Source organism: Aquila chrysaetos, chromosome 3 (assembly GCF_900496995.4).
Source record: "Aquila chrysaetos chrysaetos chromosome 3, bAquChr1.4, whole genome shotgun sequence".
NCBI classification, from domain to species: Eukaryota; Metazoa; Chordata; class Aves; order Accipitriformes; family Accipitridae; genus Aquila; species Aquila chrysaetos.
Window position 1 is genome coordinate 55971128 of NC_044006.1, and position 15377 is coordinate 55986504.

At 46.3% G+C, this 15377-nt stretch overlaps 1 protein-coding gene across 1 annotated transcript; it reads right to left on the reverse strand.

The window, feature by feature from the left end:
• Window positions 1-106: 106 nt before the first annotated feature.
• On the reverse strand, window positions 107-8949 carry C1QL3 (complement C1q like 3). The gene is made up of 2 exons (XM_030009311.1): window positions 7659-8949; window positions 107-2888 (listed from the first exon to the last, which is right to left on the reverse strand). The coding sequence occupies exons 1-2, from the start codon at window positions 8244-8246 to the stop codon at window positions 2709-2711; spliced, it is 768 nt and encodes a 255-aa protein (XP_029865171.1). The 5' UTR covers window positions 8247-8949; the 3' UTR covers window positions 107-2708.
• Window positions 8950-15377: the final 6428 nt, after the last annotated feature.

Consider the following 15377-nt stretch of genomic DNA (forward strand, 5'->3'; position numbering starts at 1 on the left):
AATCGCTTTGATTTTTTATCCTGAGCTTTTGGAATCTCACAGCGATCATGCGAAACTTCATGCCGACCAGCTTCTTTTTGTAAGGATGCAACACCAAAAGTCAAAATAAATTACATAATACGGTTTTAATGAGTTGTAATAGTTATAACAAAGGTTGTGATATAAGTCTTTACAAATCAGTATATCAAGATATGATGAAAAAGGAAGAAATGTTTGCCTTATATGTGTTTTTCACATAAAGTGTGTTCTTTGCTCTTGTCTAACCAGGGCAGGTGATTTATCCAAAAAATGGTCTTATCCAGTAGCAGTGGTAGCCCGATTTCAAAAGCTTCTTCAAATTTGACCATATATGTCTTGTAGTGTTGAGCTTTTCCAATAAATACCTCAGTAAATATGCATTGCTAGTTGTAAATGATCTCTAGCTTGGTACGTTACTGTTTGATACTACATAGAAAATCTCTAGCTACACTGCTGTTGTGAGTGCGCTAACCAATAAAAGCAACAGTGGAATGAACAGACATGAAATCAGTTACACATCTGTTATTAAAATACATTACCTTGTAGAAAAAAAACAGGAGTAATCACTACAATGTATGGATATAGGTTGGCACTTTGTCATAAAGTAAAAGCATTAACCATTCTGGTGAGATAATACACAAGCAGCTGGCAGCACAATGTCCCTTTATAAATCCTAGATGAGTTAGACTGGCGATCCTCTCAGTCAGCCTAGACTAACTTGGCATTTATTTTGAATTGGACAACTCTAAACAGAAACAGAAAGAGTAACGTGTTCTGTTTAAGAAAAGCTTCACTCATTCAAACAAGAGATTTTGAGAGAGATTCGTAAAATCTTCGTCAGACTTTTGCTGGGCAGCCAGCACTGAAGAGCTCTTATGTCACAGTGGCAGACACTTTTGACATTTTAGTGCAGATAAATCTGAGTTTGTACCCTTAGTACATTAGACAAGGTTGCTTTTGGCAAAGCACATGAAATAGAAATGCTAGGGGTAGCCTCTATTACTCTTCAACAATTTATAGAAATGTTACCTTGATTTTGCCAAAATGTTAAATAACGTAACCAACTGTGCTAAGGAGCTAGTTAATTATCTTGCTAAAATTTAGGCTTAGAATGAAATCTGCAAGTTTTAACCTGAGAGAAATAGACAGCCTCCCCTCCCAAAACCAAAACAAATAATAAATCCATTTTCTGAATAAAAATATTCTGTGGACATTATGGGTATGACTGATTTTAAAGCATTTTTATAACTATGTAACTCATAGTACCTGTGTTTAGTTTAATTCTCCAAGCCATTAATCCTTTATATGGATTAAACTCCTTTGAGACTTTATATATATATTTTTTTTTATATATATATATATATGAATGAGAAAAATAGGTTTTAATACATGCTTTTTTTTTGCATGTAAATATCTGCTTCTTTCTTTGCATATGTGTTATCATTTTTGGTAATATGCTTATCTGTGTCCATTTCATAGGCACGCCTTACTACAAAGTGTAACTAGCTACCATGGAAAAGGTCTGTGTGACAACATTTTCTCACGTGTCAGATCTCCCACTCTTACTTGGTGGGAATAATCCCACTAACTTCAGCGAGACAGGACACCTAAGACAAATAAGGTTTTGACCCATTATATTCCTACAAAATTCTAGTTGAACATCTGCAGTATGTTAAGCCATAACTATTTTATTAAAAATAGTACCCAAGTACAGACTAAGTGCTAAAAGACTAATGAATACTAATTGCTGCAAAGAAAAAACTCTACCTTAGTCTGAGGATGTGGATGCCAGGCTTGCTAAATATTTACACAACTAACCATCAAGAATGGGCCTGTAATAATTGTCTAAATATATATTTACACGTTTACAAATTAAAAGCCAAATCCTTTTTCCACTAATATCAATGGGAGTTTTGCCATTGGCTTTGGTGGAATCAGGGATTTGGTCCAATAGAGTTTGTCAACTGTTACATTTTTCAGGAAAAAGAAGTGTTTCTTCTATCCTTTTTCTTTTAGAATACAGCTAAAGGGAAGACAAAATTTAAACAACTCCACTGGTTTGATTTTATGTTAAAAGTCTAATGTAAACCTACAAAGCAGGAACATTGAGTTAAGGCTTGAAGCTGATTAGTTTCTAGTTTTAAGTGGAAGGATAAGAAAAGTACAAGGCAAACAATTCCTTTGGAGAGAGAAAGTATATTTTGATTACCTCTTCCTTTTATTGTAAAATCATTCCTCACCACAGTATGAGTGGACTCCAAGCATCATTGTTAGCAAGTAAGTCACAAGAACCAAAGCTGAAGTATGGATAAAGCAGCAAGATCATAACACATCAAAGTATCATATACACTGAAGAAATAACTCAGCGTCCTTAGGTGGTTTCTTTTTCTATAAAAATTTGATCTATGTAGGACTTCATTCACATGGACACTAACAATGAGGAAGTATTTGCTTTGGCGGTAGTGGATCGCACATCTGTTTAACGTGTTTTGTAATTTTTTAACATAAGGTTTCTCTGTGTTGTACAGATGTGAATCAGGTAGCATTCGACTTTTTTTCCCCGCTACTGAGGTGTTCGGTGGTCACTCTTTGCTGGGGTGCTTGTTTCATTGACTTTTGCCACGCAAATCCATTGCTTAGAAGAGCAAGCTTCATTTTTGGACTGGTTTGGTGGGTCTTTTTACTCATTTTCAGTCGGCATAAATAATAAATCCAGAAAATGTGCTGTATTTGTTGTTGTTTCCTCCATGTGCTTTTCCTCCATCTAATTTAATGTAAACTTCATCTCCTGGCTCCAAATGAAGAACCACACTGTTACTGGCATAGTCGTAGTTCTGATCAGCATCCTGAGCAATCGCACTAGCTCGAACCTACATAAAATACATAATGAGTGGTTAAGAAAACTCAGACAATTCTTCCTGCATGATGAAATCAAAGCATATCCACAACGTTTTATTCAGCATGCATGAATTGCCACTTCAAATGTCTGGCAACATATATTGTAGTTTTTTTCCTATGGTTATTGCTTATTTTCTCCTACAATACAACATCTGAAACTAAAGCAGTAATGTGCTCCTTTCTCAGTCATCTGATTAATACACAACTGCTTGCACTCCTGTAGATGTTTGGAGCCTTTTTAAATATATGCATAATAATAGCTGGAGTTCGGAGAACTGAATCTGGTCATGTGCCAGTTTTACATTGGTGTAACTTTTATTTCAGTGGGACAAGTGATTGACATTGGTGAGGATCCACAGTGAGGCCCTATTGATACCAGGCTGGACTTTTTCCAGAGGCGATTTATTGTCATACTACTAATAGGATCATGCTGCAAAAAGAATCCAAAAAGTACACACACACATGCACACACTCCAGTGCACACAAGCAGGTAAGGATCCTAGCTGGTGTTTGGGAAAACTGTTATTGCCACGTTTCAGTAAGCAAACATTTAGTTTCTCTGTGTTGCAAGAGATGCACATTTGAAAAATCAGACGAGTCACTTGCTTTAAGAGGTTTTGGAATTTACAAGGAATTGAGGACATTTCATTTGCAGCTTTCACTTAAAGACACATTTTTTCCCATTTCTCCCTTGCTATTCCACTACTGTTTAAATTTGACATTGCTAGCAAAGTGGAAATAATCTGTAACTTCAAGATGTATGTTGGTTTCCAGCAATGAACAGCCTGTGCCTTTGTAAATTTCCAAATCATTTATATATAATTTGACCCTGTTTGGTAAAATATTTAAGCTTAGTTGTATGTGATTTATTTCAGTGTAACACATCATCTGCTCGTTGCTTGTCTTTGTTCTAGCGTGGTTACAGAGCAGTAAGTGATTTAGTGGTACTGCAAACCTGAACTAAGTAATAATGCATGACTTGGCGTACTATATGTGGGATTTTATCTGTTCTGAATTGAAAAAATAGGCTATAAGTCACAAATTTTCATGGATTCCTTTCAAAGTTTAAATGATAAATTTCCAAATTAAATTTTCATGTGATATGTTCTCACATTAATATTGAAATGTTAAAAAGGAGGGGGTTCTTTACCATGCACGATCTTATGGCATTATGCAGCTTAAAAATCACAGTAGCTGGAAATTCTTTATACAACCTGTAAGAAGAGTGAGAAAGGCTTAAAGGACTTACAGTGGTGTGACAGTCTGCAAATTTAAATTGATACATGGCATGATGATAAACCACAACTATTTCAGGACTTCTTGATCCTGAATTGCCTGGTGTTGTTTACAGAGGTGATCTATTTTGCTAGTGTTTAAGCAATAATTATTCTAAGCAGAGGGTATTTCCTCTGGATTAATGACTAGCAGGGTGGAGTTGAAGGCTCTGGGCCATTAACCCTGGAAATAGCCTCCAAAGAAAATAACGGGCTGAGACTGTTGCTGGTAGTGTAAATAGAAAGGGCATATGGGAAGGAGTGAAAAGGCTATAGATGAGTTAGAAAAACTTTCATAGAGAACTAGTATCTTGCATGCTGGTAAGCAAAATGGTTTAAATTACTTTCCAAATTCCCATTTACATCATAATGAAATGCTACTTTGTGGATTTGTCTAAAATGTAGTTTTTCTGTGGATAGTAAAGGAGAATTCAAATTGTATTAGTGACTATCCTAAGGGAGTCAGCATAGGGACACTGACTACAATAGCAATGGGTATTTCATTTTTAAGATTCTGGATAGTACATACTGGCTGAAGAAAAAAGATCCTGCGTATTGAAAGTCTAGAAACCAAAGTGTAGTTCTTAACTGCCCTATGTATAAACAAATGTCCTGTAAGCTCCACTGTGCTATTCTTAGAGGTTTTACCGCCTTGTTTGGTTAGCCAGAGCAATTTCTTTTTAAAGACTGGGAGAACAGTCTCAAATGAATTATCAGCGTACTGCTGCAAGAGGGTAAATGTATCTCGAAATTAAACCATTAACGCACTATCAATTTCATAAGTTGCATGACTGCTCACCTCATCTTTTGTGAAGTTAACACTCTCAGGTTGCACAGACATACTAGCTAAGCTACGTGATCTCAGCAGGTCCCTGTTCAAGCTTTATAACTATTAAAGGAGGCAATGTGTTAACAGTGGAGACCTTGAGGTTCCTCCTGTGCATTGCTTAGGAATGTTTTTTTTTTTTCTGTAAGTCATACACTCTTCCAACGATTTGGGTTTTTTCATTGTTAGAAAACACTGAATTTATAATGTTATCTTTGCCAGACTCCATTTAACGACTTCCAAAATCTCTGAGCTTTCTTACAAAAATACACAAAAAGTTAACTGCTACCTCATCATATCAGCGTCTAGTGTTTCAAGAATAAACCATAATCAAAAGGAGACACTGCTGCATTAAAACTGTGCGCTGCGTGTCAATTTTAAATAGTTTGTATGCAGATATTTACCTAAATACTTATCTTTGCATAGATATATACAAATATATACATAGAACCCCCGTCCCTTTTTTTTTTTTTTTCCTTTGAATCCCTGCAAGTTTAATTTGTCTCATGTCTGGTACTGGAAGCAGTTACATTTAGGAACAGTTAGACTTCAGGCTGAATATTTATAATCAGTCACTTTTTAAAAAGTACTGGCATGTATTTATTTCTCAAGGTTTGGGAAAATAAACACTTTAAAACATTACAAATAGGCGTCAAAAACAGATTAATGTTTTAATTGCAAGTAAAATGGCATTCTCGCCGTGGACGGTATTGCCTTTGTATGAATAAATCAAAGTGAATATATTACGATGTACTATGTTCTACTAGTCCTGGTTTATCTGCTGAGGTAGTATTTATGGTAGACATTTCGTAATTTAATTAATTGCTGCTGATGTCCTCATTATTCTGTTTTCGCAGTCCTTCTGAGGAGCCATAAACAAAAGGTTAAGTGGCGTACCAGATTAATTTACCGGCCGGCGATGCTCCCGCCGGCGCTGAGCACCGAGGGCCGTGCAGCGGCTGCCGGCGCTTGCCGGGGGAGGAGACAGGCAAACGAACGAGCCCCTCCGCGACCTGCGAGGCGCGGCGGGGACACGCAGCCCGATTTGCAGTCCTATGGACGCTGCCTAGAGCGGATCAGCACCCCCCCCCCCCCCCCAAGCCCACCCCGCCGGAGGGTGAAAAGCCCGGGGGGAGCGGCAGCGCTGGGCTCCGGGCTCCCCGAGCCTGGGAAAGCCGGCGTCCCGGCCCCGTAGCCCGCTGCGCGCCGGCAGAGCTCAGGCAGCGAACGACCTGTTGCGCGGCCGGTCCCTCGCCCTGCCGCCGCACGGGGGGCCGGGGGACCGGCGGGAGCACCGCGGGGCTCCCGGAGACACGGGAAAGCGCGGGCACAGCGCGCTCCCCGCCGGGCAGCCAGCGCCGGAGGGATGGCGGTATCGCTAAGCGCTGTCGTAACTAGGGCCGACCTATCTGTGTTTGTTAGCCACGTAGTGAAGAAGCGCAAAATCGCGGAGAACGGCTCCCCGGGGACAATGTTACAGGCACAGCCTCCGCGAGCGCGGTGGCAACGTTTATCCTCATTAGAATGGGTGATTCCTCCGTCCTTCAGACGGTAGCATCGCAAGATCTTCAATTATCTCGAGCGTTTCCATCCTGCCGCGGGGGGTGCCGGCAGACCTCGGGCCGTGCCCAGCCCGCCTCCCTCCGCTGCTCGGTCCGCCAAGGGGCGAGGTCTGCGGACGCCTAGCTCGCCCGGTTACCGGCTCTCCCTGCCAGAGGGAAACCTCGCTCCCCGCCGGCGGCTGACCGTGCCAAAATCGGCGCCCCGCTGCGTGGGAGCCCCGTCCCGTGCCGTGGCTGCTTTCCTCCCCCACATCGCATCCTTTCCCCACCCAGGACCACCCTCCCCTCAGCTCACCCGCCGCCCCCGGCTCCCCTTCCTTCCCCGGGGAGTTTCCCCGCCCTGGGGGAACACCGGGCCCCGGCCCGGGCTCCGCTCGCCCCCGCGGGGGGCAGCGCTGCCTGCGCGACCGCCCCGGCCGCCCCCCCCCGCTCCCGTGCCGGCCGAGCTGTGGGCAGCGCTCCGCGGCCGCGGGCTGGCCGGGACGGCAGCCCGCGCCGGACGGGGGCACCGGGCGCCGGGCAGGTGCCGCTCCGAGCGGGCTGGGAGCGGGCGCCAGCGGCGTGACTCCGCGGGAAAAGAGTGCACGGAGTCCGCCTTCGCCCGGCGGCCCGGGGCGACCTGCGCGGAACCCCTCAGGGGTCCTCGGGCTCCCGAGGCGGAGCGGGGCGGCGCAGCGCGCCTCGGCCCCGGCGCTGCCCGCAGGGTCACCGCCGGCTGCGGACCGGCGGGCGCCGGCTCCCCTCGGCTCCCCCGGCGGCTCGCCCTGCCTGCGGGCCGCCCGGGCTCGGGCCCCGCTCCCCCGCCCCGCACCCGCGCAGCCTCCAGCGGCCGCCCGGCCCCGGCTCCCCCTCCCCGCCCGCCGCCCGCTTCCCGCCCTTCCCGCGCCGCTCCGCTCCGCTCCGCCCGCTCCCCTCAGGCAGCCCGGCTCCGCCCGGCCGCCCGCTGTCCTCGCGGCACCCGCTCCCCTCACGGTAGCCGGCTCCCCTGAGGAAGCCCGGTCCCCCCTCAGGAAGCCCGGGTGGCCCCTCAGGAAGCCCCTCACGTCCCCGGCTGCCCCCGGCGCCCGGCGCGGCGCCCACCTGGTTGTTCTTGCAGAGGTCGGCCCACATGCTGGTGCCGTCGCCGCCCCGCATGAGCACATGGTAGGTGAAGAAGTAGATGCCGGGGATGGAGCAGGTGAACTTGCCGGTGGTGGGGTCGTAGTGGTTGCCCAGGTTGGTGACCACGTCGTCGAACTTGAGCACCTCGTAGCCCTCGTGCTGCCGCTTGAGGCCGGCGTAGAAGGCGATCTTGGGGACGGTGCTGTAGGTGGCGGCGCTGATGGCCCCCGCCGCGTTCAGCCCCGGCGCCCCGGGGGGGCCCGGCAGGCCCTGCCGCCCCGGCTCGCCCTTCTCACCGGGCGGGCCCACCGGGCCGGGCGGCCCCGGCTCTCCCGGCGGGCCGCGGGGCCCCGCTTTGCCCGGCCGGCCGGCCTCCCCCTTGGGCCCCTGGATGAAGGTGGGCAGGGACTGCATGAGGCCGCGGTCGGGCGTGGCCGCCGTGCTGGGCGCCTTGGTGCCGCCGTAGGGGTCGCAGACCATGCGGCAGGTGCCCAGCATCTCGTAGTGCGCCGAGGTGCCGGCCGAGCTGACCAGCACCGGGATGAGGATGACCAGCAGCAGCACCATCACCACCCCCAGCGCGCCGGCCGCGATCAGCCGCCGCCTGCTGCCCACCAGCCGGCTCAGCGCAGGGCGATCCTCTTGCCTGCTTTTGGACAAAATCTTGATGGTTGGCGGGGGACCTCCTCAGAGCCGAAAAACCGCCGAGCCCGCGCGAGCTCGGCTCCCCGGGGGCTTCGCCGCCCTCCCGCTGCCGCCGGCGGCGGGGGCTCCCGCGGGTCGCGGCGCTCCGCGGCGGCCGCTGCAGCCGCCGGGCGGGCGGGCGGGCGGGCAGGCGGCGGGGAGAGGACGAGGGAGAGCGAGCTGCCGCCGCGCCCCGGCCGCCCGCACTTTTATCCTCCCGCTGGCGATCGACTTTTTTTTTTTTTGCAGGCTGTGCCAGTCCGAGTCAACTTTCCCTGGAACTTGCCTTTCCTCTCGCGATCGCCCCGCTCGCCCGCTCGCGCTCTCTCTCTCTCTTTTTTTTTTTTTCTTTTTTTTTTTTTCTCTCTCGCAGAGACGACAGTCCTCAGCGGAGACGCGCCTCCCGGCCGCCCCGCGGCCGCCCCGGTGCCCGCCGCCGAGAGCCCGCGCCGCCGCGCCGCGCCGGAGCCGGAGCCGGAGCCGGAGCCCGAGCCCGAGCCGGAGGGAGAGCGGGATCCTGCCCGGGTGCCACCTGCCAGGAGAGGAGGAGGCTGACAAGCGCGCTGGAGCAATTTATAGGCACCCAAAAGCGCAGGGGAAAGGGGAGCTGCTTTGGCATCTCATCCCAGCATCTGCTCCGCTCTTCCCACTCACAGAGAGTTTGGCATTACTCTGGCAGTGTGGGAAATATATATTTTTTTTCCTCTCTCCCTCCCCCACCCCTCCCGCAAACGGATGAACAGCGAAATCGTGAGCCTCACTCACTAGCTGTATCTTGCGATGACAGCTCTTTCTGGAACAGACCAAAAGGAAGAGATGTGCTTAGCAGCCTCTGGGTACCCTTCAGGTCACCGATCGAGAATTAAAAGGTCAATCCACCTCCTGCTTAACGCTATCCTGAGGCCACCCTGCCGTATTAGTGTTTTCCGGGAAATACCGCTTTAAATGTAGGGATGCTTTACAGTTACCGATTGTCCAAGTGGAAGTTATTTGAAAATACACCTCCCACCTCGCACAGTAATAGAGATTAGCATCTCTCACAATTTCGGATCTCCCTCTTCCCCCCTCCCCGATTACAACCATAAAGGCAGAGAAGGAAAGCGTTCTTTCTGTGAATTAAAATTGACATACTCATCACTGGCTGCAGTGTTTCCCGGTGTTAAAGCCAGCCATCGCTTTGCTAGCAAACTGACACCAAGGGAAAGAGTTCCCTTTTGTTTAGAAGCTGAAGGAAGGTGTGGGGCATATGCAGATCAACAGATGCCTGGACCTGAGAAAAAGGTCTCTGGCTTAACTTGGGGACAGCAGAGCGTTTTGTTAAGTCTTGTGGTTTTCTTCTTTTTTTTTATGTGTGTGTGTGTGAAAGGTTTCTCCTCCCCCAAGGGCTGGCGAGCACCTCTGTGACTGAGTGGGAAGGTGAATGTGCAATATTAGTGGCATTTCTCCCGAGAAAATATTAAGGAACTTGCCCTGCTTACAGATATACAAGGTACACAAAGAGCTGTTTAAATAAACAAACAGAATTGATTCCTAAATCATACTTCTGTATTCAGGAGCAATGGACGTCAATCAAACGTGGGTGACATTTGCCTGTCAATACAGGGATGATGGGTGGAAAGAGTGTGACTTATTACAGCAAGGCAAGAATCGGAAATGAGCAACAGCGGCAAATAGGACAACAACCAAATAATAGCATCTCCAGCGATGATCAGAAGGCTGTGATCTTGTCTTGGATTTTATTAGCACAAATCCCCTCTCCCCTCACCCGTTCTCTTTTCTTTTCTGTTCCACAACACAATAAGGTCAAACAAGCAGGCAGTGGGAAACAAAGATTCATTGATTCTTCCTTTTAAGCAGAAATGTCAGCAGCTCCTTTTGCTCTTTCCTGAGAGACTCAAAGGCAGCGAGTGGGTCCATGCTGCGTAGAAATGGGCCAGCCCAGCTCCTTATCTCCCCAGAAAACTCCCGATAAACCTTCCATTTCCCGCACTTGTAAATATCCCTTCCTTCCCCCCCCCCCTTTTTTTTTCTTTCTTTCTTTTTTCTTTCCTCTAATGCTCTGTCTTAAAAAAATTCTTTATCTGGCACTGACACAAGCTAGCCAGTTACCTCAGCTAAGGGCTTCCCCTCAAGACCCAGGAAGGCAGTTGAACACACTTGGAGGTTTATGTTCATATCTCATCGCTCTCTTCACCCCATAGGAAAGGGCTTTCAGCACTGCTCTTTCGTCTGGGCAGGAAAAAAAAGAAAAGTTGTGCCAAGAGTGACAGGTCCATCTCAGCTTGTGGCTGAGCCCTTGAGGCATTGTATTTAGTCATCCCTAACCCAGGCGGTTTTCGTGACATCGGGATGTGCGTAAACCTCTATTGCAATGGCCGTGTTACACAATGGGAAAACAGCAAATCTCTTGCCTTCAAATAGACACAAACCTATCGTGGTCTGTCAAGCCATAGTGATGCTGGGTGACTTACTGGCACCAAGCACACCCTCAGTTCCTTACTCCAGCTATGATAGGCCTGATTTTTAAAGCCAGGTCCTACCTACCATACCAACCATGTTTACCTTCTTAATAGACAGTTTTATCCTCATGCATACTGCCAAGAATGCTCATTTACTCTAGACTCTTGACTTTTTCCCAAAGAAGACCTGTGAGCCAGCTGCAAAAATCACAGCCTGAGTAAGCAGAATAGAGAGAAGGGGGCAAGTACTGGTGCTGGGTTGTCAGTGGAGCTTGTGTGTTAGCTGGGAACATAATCTGGGACCTTGAATGCCAGGCCAGTGCTTTAGTTACCAGATTATCCTTGGTTCCCAAAGAAAAAAATATATTTTCCAAGGAAACTAAGAAAGAAACTGCAGGCCTCAGAATTTATGCACTGGAGGCCTCAGTAGTCTGGAGAAAAGTTAAAAGGAAATGTAGAAACCTCTGTTTACTACGGGACCTTTGTTTTCCTGAAGTGGTATGTCAAAGCATTGATTTGCTGTAATTAAGGCTTGGGTAGCATTTATGTTATAATATAATATCCTCTCTATGCTAAAGGCTAACAGTCAAGATTGACAGTCCATTCTTAATAGAACCATTGTACCTACATGAGCTGCTGCCAGTCTTAATGTGTTAAATTTCTTTGTATTTTAGAAGCCCTCTTGCAGGCTTGCTCCAGCCTTTCAGCCTGTTTGCTTCCCTCCAGGTTCTCTGGGCCTTTATGCATTCAGACCTGCAGTTGGTGTTCAAGCTGTATCCCCCTGCAGCTTCTGCCATTTGAAACAGCTTTCTCACAGCTCTTTTCCTTACTGACTAATTAGTTAATGTTCATACAGAGCCTTAAAGATGTACAGCATAACATCCATGTCCATTTTACACGTGTGCCGCTGCCTCAGCACTGAGATAGGGAAGAACTAGAGAAAACCATGTAAGAAGGTATCCACTGGCACACAGGGGAACATGTTCTGCACTTGCCAGGCACAAAATGGCTCCTTATGCCAGCAGTGCTAAATTCAAAGGGTTAGCCCAGGAAAAAATACTCTGCGAGAAAGGGCAATCCTTTACCAGTTACAGTGAGCAGGAGTAAGGTAGAAAAAAGGCATATGCCGAACAAAGTAGTGTTCGAATGCTGTGCCAAGTTCCATACTGCTTCTGCTCACTCCTATCTGCATCTGTTTTGCTCTTGCTTATATTTTAACTCTTTTTTTGTTATTATTTTAGAGAAGCATTTTGAATTTCAGTGAACTCGAAAATTAAGGCTTTGCTACACTGTACCTTTATAAACACTGGTTTAACTATGTATGTAAAGATCAGCATTTCAACCTGGATACCAGTGGTATGGTCAAGGAACAACATGCACTCACCGCAACAGGTAAGTGGGTCCAATGCTACAAAATAAAATATGTCATAAAAGGGGAAAAAAATATTCATATCAGTATAGATGGCTCAAAGGTACCATGGTGACATGGTGGTGACACCTTTGCTGCTATCCTAAACCATTCCTGGTATTCTATTTCACTTCTGTTCACCCAGTTTGCTAAAATCTCAGGGCTGGCACATGTGACGTAGTAGGTCCTGGTAAGGACCACATCCTGCACCAGTTTTGGTAGAAGCTCGTACAGGCAGCACTAACTAAGCTCTACCAAAAACTTGTTTTGGTCAGCATGACTGAAGACCATCTGTGTTTATAGCGATGCAAGTTGCCCACTGGGTTCTTTCATAAAATTAAGATTTTCATGCTCGTGGAAGGAAAACCAGCTTCGGTGTACAAGAGAAAAAAATTGTTTTTCTGATTTTTTGGAAGATTTTACCTGTCCTTTGGAATGTAGGAAGTCCTTCTGCAGGGTATTCTCTGCGATTTTGGGATTTAAGCCATTTTTGTGTGTGTGTGATTGGAAATATTCTAGATTAAGTTTTATCATAATTAATAATGCCCTTTGAAGATCAGCCTCTGAACGTGAAGGCAAACAGGAAAATGATCCAAAGAAAATGTGTCCAGCCTTGAAAGGCTTACAACCACTTTTCAAATCTGAATGAGGGGGGAATTCAGGGAGGGCTGTCACTAAAGTGACAGGGCTCAACAAGGAGAATTTGCAAATAAATTCCACATATATCTTCCTTTTTAGTTTTTAATCTGAAAAGATCAGTCAAACATGACTGGCTACTTGGGAGGGGGAGGGGGGAATTAAAATGGAAAGATCGGTACCCGAGTCATGTATATCATGTTTTGACTGATGAATTACCGCAGATATAAAAACATAACTGTGTATGTAAAAATAAGTCTTAAACACATAGGGAGCTAAAGATTACACATTCAAGTGACCAAGTTTAAGGATATAAAATAATCATATATGACACTTGATAATTGCCAACATAAATAGCAGTAATTAACCATAAAAGATACTCATGACTGCAAGTGCCCTTGTTCATTCCAAAGATTAAACCAGTAGTTGCAAGCATAAAAGATTGTTCTTGCAGGTTTCTCCTCTCCTTTCCCACGTGCCTGCAAGCCTCCTTCTCTCTTTGTCTTCTCTCTCCTCCTTCGCTCCCCATGACCTAAGGTGGCAAATACGAAGCTGTAGTGATGCATGGGAAAGTGTACAGTCAACCTTGGGAGTATTTTTTGATAGTGATGCTAGTACTTCTTCACCAGTCCCAGTGGTGCCTGACCAGTTGCTTGCTCTTGCACTGGTGATGGTATAGAACTGCAAGAGCTGTACCTAGTGTCAGCTTCACGGTCTCTGGGTAAAGCTGCACCCACTGAGATCCTTTTTCTGATCTGTCACCCCTTCCAAGTGGCAGGTCCACGCTTTCCTTTGCAGGAGGAGCTGTGATTTGGACAGTTTCTAGCGAGGTCACTAAGAGCCGTGGTGCTATGGAGGTGCAATTGAGCAATGCTTGCACCAACCAGTGAATGCCTCCTCCATAAATAGCCTCAATTTGCCAACAAGTGCACTGCATTTCAGGAACTGGATTTCAAACAATGGGTTTTTTTACACAGCACTTCCACCAGCTTTCTTCACAGGAGCCTGGGCATCCAGTGCCATGATAGTGTCTGCTTGCAGCAGGGTCCAGCTCACAGTCTGGGTCAGCTGTACTTGCTGAAAACACCCTTTTTCTCTACACACCCCACCTCTCCCTTCCTGTAGGGTGGGCATTTTAACTCATCACCCTTTTTTGATGTAGAAGTCTTGGCTTCTGCAACCGCCTATATAACCATATCAGTGGTTGCGATTTTTTCATGTAGGCTTTCTTCTTGACCCTGCCTTAACTCCCTTCTGATCAAATTCCATAGCAGATAACCTGTCATAAGCAGGCACACAGAAGAACTCACAATGTTCATTAATAAACCCCAAAATACAGAGATATTCATAAGTACTATTAAATCAAGGAGTATTGCTAATAGTGAAGGCTACAGTGTCGGCATTCTTATGAAGATGTAAATAGTAAATGCAAAGGGGTGGAAGATAAATGCCTCTAACATGGGAGTAAGATTAAACAACCACTTTGTCCCTGCTTAAAACTACACCAATAAGCAAAGGCGTAAATCATGTTGCACTTCTATTAAAAATTATGTCAGTTGTTAGAGTCAATCAGGAGGAGATTTCCAGGTGATTTACCCATCAGGATGATTTTGGTTACCTTTGAAGTGGTTATTAGGCTGCCAATGCTATTAAAAAGAGATGTTAGGGGAAAAAAGCAAGAGCAGAGACAAGCTTTTCTAAACTGTCATCTGCGATTCACCCTTCTTCCTCCAAATCTGAAAGACTCCCTTTCCATTGTTCTACCAACCCAGCAATCTCCTGGCGTTTCATACCGGAGTCCTTTATATTCATCAGGAGGTTGATGGATGGGCAATAAGAATGGATAGCTGGGAGTGGAAAACTCAAAATTAAAATCCCCAGAGTGGCAAGATGCCCAAGAGATTTATTTTTTCTTCTGTCATCCCCTCAACTGATTTTCTTTTTGTGCCTGATTATTGATTTCTGGGGTAGTTAATGGTGTAATTTACTTTGCAAATTGCAATTACTTCTGATCATTCATTTTTCTTCCTATTTGCTTCATTAGTTAAAGCAGGAGACTCTTTGATCCTAAACAATCTTTACAACAAAATGGCATACAGTGGACTTTGGCATGATCCTGCAAGATGCTGAGCCTTTGATTATTATGGTAGCAAGTGTGCTCAGAATTTTGTGAAATTTGGCCTCGCTTCGTTAAAAAAAACTATGTTGTAACATTGATCTGTAGGCCTGATGCATTGCAGATCAGGAATAGCTCCACTGAAGTAAGTTGTAAACTGAGAAGTTAACTAATGCATGTGAGATCAGCATTGGGTCCGCTTTTTGCATCATGGTCAGAGAGCTGCAAAGCACAAGGAGACACAGTGAGTACTCTCATCCCCAAAAGGGACTGATTATGCCTGCACAATGAGGAAGGGACCAGGAAGTTTCCTCGCGGCATTGTAGAGATATGAGCCACGCAGAGGAACCATTGTGTGTGTTTCCCAGCATAATGTACTGCCAATGCCATTATTA